This window comes from Neomonachus schauinslandi, chromosome 14 (assembly GCF_002201575.2).
Source record: "Neomonachus schauinslandi chromosome 14, ASM220157v2, whole genome shotgun sequence".
Lineage (NCBI taxonomy): Eukaryota > Metazoa > Chordata > Mammalia > Carnivora > Phocidae > Neomonachus > Neomonachus schauinslandi.
The window spans coordinates 92,371,455-92,384,639 of NC_058416.1; the positions used below are offsets into that span (position 1 = coordinate 92,371,455).

General features: G+C 51.1%; 1 protein-coding gene across 1 annotated transcript in view; it reads left to right on the plus strand.

Moving 5' to 3' along the window:
- Positions 1-8,710, plus strand: part of ANHX (anomalous homeobox) — a 44,853-nt gene extending 36,143 nt beyond the window's left edge. The window contains exons 5-10 of the mRNA XM_044920911.1: positions 652-868; positions 1,348-1,468; positions 2,674-2,945; positions 6,000-6,135; positions 7,786-7,867; positions 8,142-8,710. Coding sequence (XP_044776846.1) covers positions 652-868; positions 1,348-1,468; positions 2,674-2,945; positions 6,000-6,135; positions 7,786-7,867; positions 8,142-8,228 — 915 coding nt within the window. The 3' untranslated portion in view covers positions 8,229-8,710. The remainder of the gene's footprint in view (positions 1-651; positions 869-1,347; positions 1,469-2,673; positions 2,946-5,999; positions 6,136-7,785; positions 7,868-8,141) is intronic.
- The last annotated feature ends 4,475 nt before the right edge of the window (positions 8,711-13,185 follow it).

Below are 13,185 nucleotides of genomic sequence, written 5' to 3' on the forward strand. Positions count from 1 at the left end.
CAGAGCTCAGTACCTGCTGAGGCCGGTGGGCGCCCTCCGCACCGCAGCCCCCGGAAGCTGGAGGGACGGAGTCGGGGGCGGGCTATGAGGGAACAGGCGGGACGCCACCCGAAGGAGTCGGTTTCCTGCGGCTCCGAAGTCCGGGCCTGTTCTCTCCACCTACTTCTCTGCTCTGTCCAATCGGCAGGGTTCTCCTGTGTTAGTTCCACCTACTTATCTCCCTCCTCCAATCAGCAAGGCTTTCCCAAGTGGGGGCTTGCCCAATCAAGAGGGCGCTCGCGTGCCTGCCCCACCCGCCACGCTCCCTGTCCAATCGGCAGAGCTCTCCCAGCGGTCGCCGCGCCAGCTCTGTGGGCTGGCTTCCGCCGCCGCTCGCGGACCAGTGGCCCTCGGACGCCGGACCCCGGAGCGCGCCGGCTCTCCTGCGGGGCTGTGGCGCTGCCCGGGCCCGCCACGTGTCTGCGTTAGCGTCGGCGGGAGGAGCGAGGCCGGGCTGGAGGACGTGCCTGGCGGCGCCGAAGACCGCGCTCGGGTCCCCCGCCCGGAGGCCGCTCAGGGCGGGAGGCGGGGCCCGCCCCTTCGGGTCGCCCCGGGCACCCCTGCTGCTCAGGGGGCGGGGGCGGGGCTAGAGGCTGTGCTGTTTTGGAGCAGGAGAACCTGGCCCTGGAGACGAGCCTGACTGTTGAGCAAGTGTACAACTGGTTCGCCAATTACCGGCGGCGCCAAAGGGCCCTTCTCCAGCGCCTGCAGCCAGCCGCGGAGGACGCAGTAGAGGAGCCCAGTGTGAGGGAGAGGGCTCCGGACCGCCCGCAGCCCTCAGGCCAGCCCCGCCTTGGCCCTGGGGGTGTGGACAGGCCTCAGTGGCCAGGTGAGTGGCTCCAGGGCCCCACCCTCCTTGCGGTTGCGGGCTTCTTCCTGACGCCCGGCACCCTCTATCTAGGGCTAGGCCTAGGTAGGGTCACTCTGTTATAGGGACAGCCCCTCCACTCCCAGTGCGCACTTGCAGGACGTCCTCTTGTGGTGAGCGAGGTCCCTGACGCTGAGGGTAAGGATGGGCTCAGGATGGGCCCCAGTGAGGCTGCAGCAGCTGGTTTGCATTTAGAGGTTACTGTGTGTCCAGGGCCAGGAGTCCGTGAGCCGACTTGGGAAGCGAGCCAGCCACCATGACTTAGGGGTTCCTGGGTTTGTAGTTATGGATTGGCTTCAGACAAAAGACATCTAAGGAACAAAGGATATTGTAATGATTCAGTAGTAACACCCTTTTCCAGCCAGCAGGGCTGCTCTTAACCTGCTGGGATGGGACTCAGAGCATCACCCAGCCTCCCCTCCTCCCTGATTGGCTTTCAGCAGGACAGGAGGAAAATGGGCCTGCACAGTCCAGGGAGACCACTCAAGGGCCATGGGAGTCGCTGGCCCTGGCCCCAGACTTTTCTGGAGATGAGACTCTGCCGAAGCCACTGCCTCCCAGGTACTGCCATCCCCGCAGCCCGTGGGACCATCACCTCCCAGGTACTGCCATCCCCACAGCCCGTGGGACCATCACCCTATTTAGTTTCACCGTCTTGGGTGGATGACCAGGCCTGGAGCAGGCATGTGAATGTTGGGGCTGACAGTGAGACCAGGTCAGTGACTGCTGAGAGCAGAGAGACCTCCGTGATTCTGGGGTGGAGAAGCCGCTGGTAAGGAGTCCATATCAGGGACCCCACACTTGCTCCTTGGAGCCTGGCTCACAGCCTGACTTCATGTATATATTGGAGAATGGGGAAAACAGAGTTGGAAAGAAACATACGCAGGCTTACTTCCTAAAGCCAAACCCTAGCTATTGTTTCTTTTTTATTTCTGGTATTTTGTATTGTTTCTATATCATTGAGTCAGTAACAGCTAATATTTCTTGAGTTCTGACTATGCACTAGGCACTGTCCAAGCACGTTCCCTCACCAGGGATGAGGCATGGACCTGATGTAAGGATAAGGAACGTGCTGGCCGTCAGCAGGACTAGGTCTGAGAGAGGGTCCAGGTTCCACCTTGTGTAACCATCAAGATGTGGACACTTTTTCTATTTACCATTGTGACATCAGCATCTCTCATGACACTCCCTGCACCTGGCCCTTCCTATGCAGGCCGGCACTGCCCAGGTGTATGAACTTAGGCAGGTTCCTGTGAGCTCTCAGTGCCGTGCGTTTCTCATCTGCGAGATGGGGAGGGAATACGATGCAGGTTGTTGCAGAAATTACAGGGGTAGGGGAGGGGCGTCACAGAAGCCCAGGAGCACCATCTGAGACACAGCGAGTGTGCAATATCGAGTCTTTAAATTATTATCAACTACTGCCTAATATTCCTGTAAGATCAGCCATCATCATTCATTCCACTATTAGGGTCTTCCTAATCATTTTCTGCTTTCAGTATTGTGGAACAATGCTTCATTGAAGGTCCTTTTAAATGAACTGCTAGTGTGTCTTAGGTTTCCAATAATAGTATTTTTTTAAGTGTTCTGGAACCCTTGCAGCCACAGGTAGAACTGTGAAAACAAGGCAGTTAGGGATCTGGTGGGCCCCACAGCCGTCAGTGGCTACCTGGATTCCCAAATGGGGCTGGAGTCTCCTCCCAGGCCTCTCTGCCCCGGCCTGAGGGAGTCTCTGCCCTCCAAGGGATGGTGCTTGCTGTCTTTCCCAGGTCTCTGCAGGGCGGTGAGATGTACCAGGAGGGGCCTGGCCACAGTCCTGCCACTCTCCCCCACATCTGCCCAGGCCCTGGCCTCTGCCCTCTGACTGCTGGCAGTGACATGCTGGACCCTTCTTTGGCTGCCCCTGAGTCATGGCTGATGTCCCTTGCACTGGCGTCCTCCAAGGAAGTTTCCTTCCAGACTGGGCTGGACCTCATGATGCGCCCCGCAGATGCCACTGTGGCTGTGTCCATCACTGCCCTCGGTGAGACCAGCGCCACAGGTGGGTCCATTCCACACAGACCATGCTCTTCTGCACAAGATGCCACAACTACTTGGGTTTCATTTGAAGGGGTGTGGGAAGGATGAGCACTCTCCTACTTTTCTAGTTTGCAAAGTGAAATGTGCATACGACTAAAAGTAAGACAGTGAGGAAAGAGTTAAATGAAATGAGACAGCTGCCACCCCTGCACTCCCATTGCAGGCCACCTGACTTACTGTCACCACTTGCTGCAACAGAGGACAGCTTACCACATCTCGAGACTGAAATATCATTTCCTTAGTTTCATCTTAGTTCTTATTGTAGCTAAAAGTACCTCTAAAGAATACGTATTTAGATATATATTTGTCTACCAAATACAAAAGCATCTTGTGACATCTCACCTTGTGAGGAGGATATTGGCACCATCAATTTTCCCGTCACCTAAATTTCTTAGTCTTCTGTGGTTATGTCTTTACTTTCTTGGGGTTTCTAATTGCCTTCCTTTTTTCTTACGTTACCTGTTTTTATCGCATCTGTAACTTCTTCCAGTTTTCCAAGTGTCTCCTCTGAAAACTGGTGGCTGGGAGCCCTCCTTCCTGTTTCCACCCACGTGATGTTTCCCTAGACCTGGTGTGGAGTCAGCACCCCAAGAGCACTCCTTTCATTGCCTCCCTGGTTTGGGTCACTGTTTCCTGAATTGCAGGTCTTGTCCTGTCTTCGTTGACTTCTTTGTTATGTTTGAGAACGTCTTCACTTAACTGCAAGAAAGGGGGCTTGCAGGATCAATTTTCTGAGTCCTTACGTGTCGTGAAATTGTCCTTAATCTGCCCTCACATTTGATGAACAATTTGGCAGGGACAGAATTGTGAGTTTAAATATTTTCCCTTAGATGTTTGCAGATATATTCGTATTATTGTAGCATCTGATGTTGATGTCATCCTCTTGGCTTCTTTGCAGATCACATATTGTTCCTTTCTTGGAGTTTCTTTGTTTTGTTTGTTTGCTTTAAGTCTGGGTGTTCTGAAATTTCACAATGATGGTCCTAGGTGTGAGTCTCTTTAATTCACTTTTCTGTTAAGCCTTTCAATTTAAAGAAGATGACAATGTCTCCTCTAAGGTCTGGGTATTTTTTGGATAATATTCCGTGATAATTTACCCCCTCCATGTTCTTCGTTCTCTTTAGAGCACAAATCTTACGATGATTTTGGAAATCCTGGGCCAGTCTCCCCAGGTGCTTACCTTTTTTTTTTATGTTTCTCTTCTTTTTATTTTTTTTAATTTTTAAAAATTTTTTTTTTAATTTATTCATGAGAGTCAGAGAGAGAGATAGAGGCAGCGGCAGAGGGAGAAGCAGGCTCCCCGCCTAGCAGGGAGCCCGATGCGGGACTCGATCCCAGGACCCTGGGATCGTGACCTGAGCTGAAGGCAGATGCTTAACCATCTGAGCCACCCAGGCGTCCCCTCTTCTTTTTTATTGTATGTGCTTTGGGGGTGTTAGAGTCTGTCTTTCAAAATTCCAATTTGACAGTTATACTTTAAGAAAATTCCAAGCTGTTTTTTTATTTGAATTTTCGTCACGGATTGTGTTACTTTTTATAGATGCAGTATCTTTTATTTTTCTGAGTATTCTCAATAGAAGTTTCAAAAAACATGCCCTGTTGTCTGAAGGCAGGAATATTGGGGCTGTGGATTCTGGCCCTTCCTTGAATAGAGAAGGATGAGGGGTCGGAAGGAGGAAGAGTCCTGGAGACTCATTGCTCTGGAGGCAGCTTTTCAGTTTGATCATATTGGTCCTTCATTTTTTCATGTCCTTTTTCCACTGTCAGAGACCTATGTTTGTCTGTCCATATTTACCAACAAGGCTGGAGTGGGGCGGTCACTGGGGACAAGGGGAGCTGGTCTTCACACCAGGTCCAGCTCATGTGAGGGGTGACATTCTGTAGGAATTGATGAGCCTCCCTGCAGACTGACCGCCTGAGCACCAGGATGTTTCCCTGCTCTCCCTTACTGCTCCCTCCCTCCCAACCTCCCACCTTAAGATTCTCAGGACCTGACCTATACCCTACCTTCCTTTCAGATGCCCTGCCAACATGGGATGGTACTTGTGTCCTGGGTCTGCAGAACTGGGGACATCTTCCTCCCACTAATTCCCCCTCCCCTGACTCTCCCTTTGTTCTGGGCTTTTGGCTTCTTGTCTTCCTCTTGGAGGAAGAAGATGTAACCTAGTGATCTTTTAAATTTGAACCAGAAATGCTCAAATTAGCACTTAAATTATATTTAACGTATCTCAGAGTATTTCTAGAGTTCTGCAGAAAAGAGGAAACAGCAGAAAGTGGAGGTAGAATCACATACTTGAATGGTCAGGAAAGTTCCTTTGGTCTGAGATTGGGCTGCTGGCTGGCAGGTTAGGTTGTCACTCTGGCAGACGGCGGGGAGGACAGGGTGCGCCCGGCCCAGCTGGCCTGCTGTTTTGTCTGAGGTCAGGGACTCTGACGCTAGGGTTACCACCTGGTGGACTTCTTACCTTCCTTCACTCCGAAGTGGCTCGAAGTTTGTCGACCCAGAACTGATCAGATCTACCATGGCTTATCTGTAAGAGTCAGAGGTATACTGAGATTTCCTCTGCAACATTTTCTATAGAGAGGGGGGCAAGGTAAGGTAGTGATACTTTGCATCTCTGTGAAATCGTGGCGAAACCTGAGGTGAAAGGTGAAAATGGACGTGGCCCAGCCTTTGATGAACCAGCACGGGACAGACTGAGAAGTTCTCACATGGCAGCCCTGCGTGTGGGGCAGATTTGGATGCTGAGTCTTTGACACTGGGGGCTGGCCTAAAGTCTGGGTTGATGAAGCAAAATTTGAAGTCCACAAAATTGGGCTTAATTTGTGTTTCTGGAAGCCTAAAAAGGCAGTTGAGATCAACAGTTATGACTGACTCTTCCTTCCTCAGCAAGGAAAGCTGAGGCTTGGGGCCGGCCAGGTCAGATGCTCCTTTTCTCGTGGAGGTCTCGATTGTGCTGCTTGTGGGCTGTGTTCTGTCCTCCCAGCACTGGGTTGTGTAATTTTTTCTGTGTAGGATTCGCTGACCCACCTGTTGGCAACCCCCCGAGCATGTACCTGGAGGAAGGTCCAGGCACCAGCGTTGGCCAGGCAGAACAACAGGCGGGCGGCTTCCTGGTGACACAGCCTCCCGAATTCCTCCTAACCCAGAGGTGAGCCACGCAGAGCCATGGGTAGGGTATTCCTGGTTTATAGACTTGCCACCTCAGATGTGCAGATTGAGTCCTTTCCTTATGGGTTTCTGGAAAATACATCATTATCCCCACCCTACATCTACCAGAAGAGGGTGGTTTTTCCCTGAGACAGAAGAACACCCAGAAATATCAGAGCAGACATGGGTGTCTGTATTGTGGACAGTGCTCACACTTTGCCTCTTCCCCAAGATCACCCTGGATCCCAGAAGCCGCTTTTTGGCATTTTGTTTTCCCCAGACAGAGGCTGTCTGAGTTTTTAAGCAGCATCAAGATCCTGATTTTATGTTCCAAACTGTAGTTTGAAAGGTGCTTGAGAGGGCTGTGAATAGCCTAGGTGCTGCAGACTGTGGCCGTGGGGGCCAGAACAACAGGCCAGGAGAATCTGGAGGTTGAGAAGAGAGATTAGAGGAATGTGAGAAGTCAGAGGTCCTCTGGCGGACAGGGAATCTATGATGGGGTCACCAGGACTAGGTCCCCAGTGTTCATAGTCTCCCCGGTCTGGGAGCTGAACGCCAGGTGCCCAGTGAGAGCAGAATTACAGGGCAGCATGTGAGAGAGAAAGGGAGCAGTTGCTTGAGTCACAGATTCTATTTGCTGAACTAGCCAGAGGGTGAGAAAATGCAGACTTTGCAGATGGACTCACTTTTCCATTCACGACCAGGAACCTGGATGGAGAAAATGCCGCCACCAGGTTCCTCATGGCCGTCTCATCCTTGCTCGATGTGATGACCTTGAGTCCTTCTCGAACAGTAGATTCATTGGGCATCGTTGGCATTCAGTAAAGCACCATGTTTGCACGGTACAAATGAGAGTTTTCTGAGTGCAACTTCTGTATCCGCCATGTGCTGAGCCATGTCTGTCAGTCCCCCTGCCACCATCCCCGCCACCTGCAGGACCATGGATCTCCTCTCTTTAGCTGCATTTTCTAGAACTCCATGTGAATGAAATCCAAAAGTTTTGAATTTTGTGTGTGGGGGGGGGTGGGTCTAGCTTCTTTTACTCTGCTTGAGTACTTTGGGATTTTCCCTGTTGCTGTGTGTATCAGCAGTCCATTCCTCTTTGTGGACCGTGCTGTTTTGACCCATCGCCTGTTGGTAGGCATTTCTGAGTTCCCGGTTTGGGGTCACTGTGAGCATTCCCGGATGCATGTGGGTCTGCCAGTGTGCCTTCCTGTCTCTGGGGTGTGGACATGCATAGGAGTGGAATGGCTGTAGGCGTGTGTTTGCCTTTTAGGGAACTGCCACACTGTTGTCCTGAGTGGCTACACCTGTCACCTTCCCTGCTCTCCCTGCTGCTCCCCCAATTTGATCCCGATGGCACCCCAGGCCTGGCCCTTCTTGACCTCTTCCTTCGGGTTTCCGTTTGTTGGTCCTTCTCTGTGAGCCTCCTCAAGTGCTCTCTGCCTCACCCAGGCCACCCGCCTGAGGTGTTACACAGGTCCCTCCAGCACCTGCACACCCAAGGGCCCCATGGGAGGACACTCTTCTTGAAGAGCGTACCTGGAAGGGCTGCTTACCCGCAGAGAGCTGTCAGGTCATGTCAGTCACAGGGTGGACCGTGACCTGGTGCCCCTTTGATACGGGGCTTGTCCTGATGTCTCTTTTCCAGTCCCCTGGAGTTGGCACCGGGCCCCTCCTTCTCCAGCCCTGTTTCTGCTGTGGACCTGAGCCAGCCGTTGCCCTCCAACCAGGTGAGACCCTACCACCAGGTAGTGTGGGTGTCCCTCTTTACTCTTGGATCCTCAGGTCATACCTTTGGAGTGAATAAACCAGGCAAATGTAACAAGGGGCAGGGATGCCTCAAGGCTGGACATCAGTTGAATGGGACCCGGGAGGTGGGTTCTGTGGGCTCGTGTTTCTGACTGAGTCCAGAGAGGGTGGGTCCGGAGGTAAGGGGTGGCAGGGTGGGAAGGTGGAGCCAGGCAGAAGGGTGCTTCTGTGTGTGATGCTGTGTTGGCTTTCCAGGTGCAGTGGCCCGATGGCCAGGCCTCCAGCGACGCCTTCTGGGGAGCCAGGATGCTTCTTGAGCTTTCAGGGGGCAGCCTGGGTTGAGATGTCCCTTTGGGGTATCCAGCCAGTGCTCCCAGGGGAGCAGGTGTGGACATCTAGCCTTTCAACACATGTTATGTAGAGCTTTATTCCAAGTGAAGAGAGGACCCCAGAGTTCCTTGGGGCGTTCCAGTGGGAAGCATTGAGGTTGCGTAGCCCCCTGCCATGTTTGAATAATTTGGTTGGCAACTTAGTGTATCAGAGGAAGCATTTGAGAAGCTCTTGAGCTCAGAAGTCCAAGGGGTCAGTTTCACTCAGGCAGCGGGGGAGTGTGGAGTCAAGCTCCTGGGCAGGTTCTGGGCAGAGAACGCCTTTCTGGAGATAGAGGAGAATGTTGCACTGCTGTCTGCCCTCGCCGCTCTGTGACAGTTAAGTTGGCGAGTGGGGCATGGGCAGTGTTCTGACATTTCTATGTCTTGGGGGTGGGGGCTTCTACAGAAGCTAATATGGTTGGGATGGCTCAGGCAGGGTGGGGCAGGGTGCATTTTCCCCGCAGGTTGTAATTCATTGTGTTTGTAAAACAAATGTTCTGTTCAATTAAATTACAGTTCAATGTTCTGAACTCTCCCCTTTTACTCACTTAACTACATCTTGGACACCTGTCCCTGTCAGTCCTTTGCCTTTCTGTCCCTGGCTGGCATTTCACAGTATGGGTGTGCATTGATTGATGCACCAGTACCCTATTGATCTGATTGTTTCTAATGTGTCTGTTTTATAAGCAAGGTCACAGTGGGCGTCTCTGCCCTTTGCCCTTTACCTGACTGTTTTGTGGGAGAAGGAATTGCCCTGGTGCTAGATGCCACCATGTCCAAGCGCACAGGGCCCCAGGGGCCGAGTGTGATGTGATTCCTGATGCAGAGGTGACTTTGACACTCAGGACTGTCACTGCCAGAACAGGCCCTTGGTCCTTGCCTTACCCATTGTGTCAGTTGACAGTGGTGTGCTGAGCAGGGAGCAGAGTCAGTTTTGTGCTCTCAGGCGGCTCACAGGCTCATCAGGAATAAGCAGGCAATCATGGGTAGTTGCTGAGAGGATGGTGTGAAGTGAGGGATGGCTGAGAACCCAGGGTAGGTGGTGCTGGAATGACAAGACGCTGAGAGCTTCCTGAATGGGCGGCGGGGGCGGGGCGGTGGCAGCTGAGCTGAGACAGCTGTGCTCCCCCACCACAGCCCCAGGGCTCTCAGCTGTACTCCTCTCCCCTCACCTTTACTCTGTAGACCGTGGACCCATCCTGTCCCTTCCTCATCGCCACAATGGCGCTGCCCAAGCACCAGCAGTAATATGTACTTCCTCTCAGGGACGCTCACTCGCATCCTGTTCCCTAGAATCAGGAATCTTTTAGTTGTCAAATCTTTCTTTATTGTGAAACAGTCACAAACTTATAAAAAGTTGCAAGTAGAACACAAACATTTTTTCCTTTCATCCTTTTGAGAACGAGTTACTGAGCTGATCCCTGTTTCCTTGAGATAAGGAATTCTCCTCGTGCGATCACCAGTCAGGAAGTCAGTGCTGGTATTTCCCCACCTTCTTCCAGACTAAAGTCTAATCACTTGTCCCGGCAACACCCTAAATGACAGATGAATCCCGTCATATAGCATGTGCTGCGTGCCCTTGACTGTCTTGTCATTTAGGCCACAACAGGCCCGATCTTCTCCTGGACTTTAACGACTTTGACACTTTGGAAGAGTACAAGCCAGTTATTCTGTAGAATGTCCCCCAGAGTGGCCGTGTTGGATGTTTCCGTGCAATTCGGGAAATACCCCAGAAGTGACATGAGGCACTTACCCTGTCTTACAGATAGCACATGATTTTGATTGTCCAGTTGTTGTTGGTGCTCATCTTGATCACTTCATTAGGGTGTTTTCTGCCAACCTTCTCCACTACAGTTACTCTTTTTGTATATTTTGGGAGGTAGTGCTTTGAAACTGTGTAAACATGCTGTTTCTCATCAAGCTTTCCATCGACTCATGAATTTCTCTAATGTGCTTACATTTTCATAATTCATGAACACATTACTAACGTAGTTCTGGCATCGCCACGGCACCAGCTTCCTTCATGTACAAAGTGTACACCCATGAAGATTCCCTCTTCAACCTTACGTGCCACTCAGCTACGTGGTGATTTGTTTTAATCATTGAGGTACGTAACTCATCGTGCATTACCTGTCACCGAAGGAAGCACACTGATCCAATTCATCCTGCCCTCAGTCATTCAAAGTCTGCATAAAATACCTGCACAGTTGATAAACACTTTAGAGAGGGTTAGGGATTAACCCTGGGGTGTGATGGGCGGTGCCGCCCTTTGGCCTTCCCTGGAAATGTGCAGAGCTCTGGACCCATCCCAGTCTTGGCCTTTCCTGAGCCGAAAGGAAGTACCTATATGTGAGGTGGTCACGGTCTGAGGCAAGAACCTCCTGGACGGGCTGTGGGAGCACCTCCTGGGGAGTCTCCTTCCCCCACCCTTTACAGACACTGGGCTCGATCCTAAAAGTTCCAGAGCACAGACTCAGCCAGCTGGATCGTGTCCATTTTGTGGCACATGGACTGAAGTCTCTGGAGCTGACTGTTGACTGAGACTCGAGCTCCTCTGGAGGGGCTCCTGTGCAGCGGTCAGACGTCCTGAGTGGCTGGAGGCCTCTCCCCGTCCGGCATGCCCAGCGCCTGTGCACCCAGCTCCCACCCTGAGGCCCACACTTCCCTCTCTGCTGTTTGATCCCAGGCCGCTCTGAGAGAGATGTGTTGGCCCTAGAGAGTGTTCTGCCCTTACCCCCTTGAGGGGCCAGCCTGGGTCCAGTGGACATAGGTGCTGTGACCAGGCCAAGGGTCCTCTTCCTGTGCCTTGCGGAGGCACTTCCCTTCTTGAGATGAAAAGGGATATGGGGGCTGTTTCAAATGGCTGATGGCTGACGGCGGCCCAGAGGAGGTGTCAGAGGCTTTCTGGGCTCTAGTAGTGGCAGGGGGGATGTTCAGTGATCAGCTCCAAGGAGGCCAACTTCTCTGCCTCTCCTTGTCTTCATAGTTGCGTGGGCCCCAGGAGGTTGGGATGTGTGGCCAGACCTCCCAGACAACCAGGGCCAGAAGTGATCACCCAGCTTTGGTCTGTGAAGGGCCCCGCCTTCACCCCCCACCCTCCATGGTGTGGAGACTGCTGGAGAGGGCAGAGGGTGCCTGTGTTGATCTCTTCGGTCAAGCTACGTGGCCTAGAATAACAGATCTGCTGTGTCACAGGTCTAGAGGCTGGAAGTGTGATGTGGGTGATGTCGTGGCCATGAAGGCTCAAGGGGAGCTTTCTCCAGGCTCCAGTACTTCCTTGGTTTGGGACTGCAGAGCTCCAGTCTTCACACAGCACTTTTCCTGTGTGTGTATCTCTGCCCGGTTCTTCTTGTTAATACCAACAAAATCTACCAACATAATCATGATCTGAGTGACTTCATCTTGACTTGATCATCTCTGAAGACCGTATTTCCATATCAGTTCTCATTCAGGGGTATTGGGGATAGGAGTTCGACATCGGAAATTTGTAGAACATAGTTCAACCCATGATGGTGTCCCTGCCTCTGCCAGTGATCACGTCCCAACTGGCCCAAGAAGGCACTGTGGTGTCTCTGGTGTACCCCTTGGGTGCCTCCGGCAGAAGACCACATCCCGTCTGGCCACTGGCTGCCGGGGTTTGGGTGGTACTGGGATCGCCCACAGAGTGAGGGCTGGGATGAAACGGTTCTGGGCTTGGAGGTGCTGACGTCTTGAAGGTAGGATGAAATGGAGGCCTGTCTGGGTGCTGAGCCAGAGGCGATCATTTCTTGGGTATGATTATCAAAAGCACAGGTAATAACAGAAAAAAAATAAATAGGACTTCATCAAAATTATAAAGTTATGAATATCAAAGGATACTATCAAGAAACTAAAAAGATACACTACATCAAAAAAAAAAAAAAAAAAACCCTAAAAAGATAACCTACAGAATGGGAGAAAATATTTGCAAATGATACATGTGATATGGGTTCAGTTTGCAGGATATATAAAGAACTCTTAAAATTCAACAACAAAAGTGCACAGGAGGGAGATTTGCTGTGGCTTTCCCAGAGACGTTTTGTTTTCCACAGTGAGCATAATCTGCTTCTGACTCCTCAGTGGTTTATCTGTACTTTGTCATGTAGTAGTTCAGCACAATGTAGCATCAAAGCTTTGGCAGCTCGCTGTCGTCGCACACTGTGATAGTTGTCCTAGAAGAGCGTCGTTTCTGGGCAGAGGTTCCGCAGAGAAAGGAGAAACACTGCGACCGTCGCAGCTGCACGGCCAGCCGTCCTGGTCGTCTTGCCCTCGTGAGTGTTGTGAAGGGCTTTTGTTGTTTCAGTGTTAGCACAGTTGAAAAAATACACTGACAACTTGAAAACATGTATGAATATATGTGAGTTTAAATTTATGAGTACCCAAAACAAAATTTATTAAAAATTTTCTGGCTTTAAGGGAAGTAAGCTCATCGGTCATGGTTTTCTTGTGTTGAGAAGTTCGGTTTACGTGGCAGCATATTTATAGTGGTACATAACATGATGTTTGGTGGTAAACATTGACATATCCTACATTAGATGAAAAATGGAAATATATATACAAAGCTTTGATATTAAAATCAGAATTTGTTAAAGCTCGGTTAACTGCCTCCCTGAGTTATTTTCCAATGGGAGATTTTAAGCAGCACTGCAAACTTTTCTATGCTAATTGGTCAATTTCCATTTTCTTTATTTTTGGGTCTTTTGTTCATGTGTATTTTTACTAGGAAATCACCCATTTCCTCTGCTCTCAAGGCAACTTATTACAGGTAGTGTTAACGCTGGTCACTGGCTGGGGTAGGGCTTGTTAGGTTTCCCCACTGAAGTTTCTCTTGTACCATGTCCTTACTGTGTGTCCAATGTAGGAGGAAATCACTCTGCGGAGCCCACACTTGAGGAGAGGGGGCTAGTTTA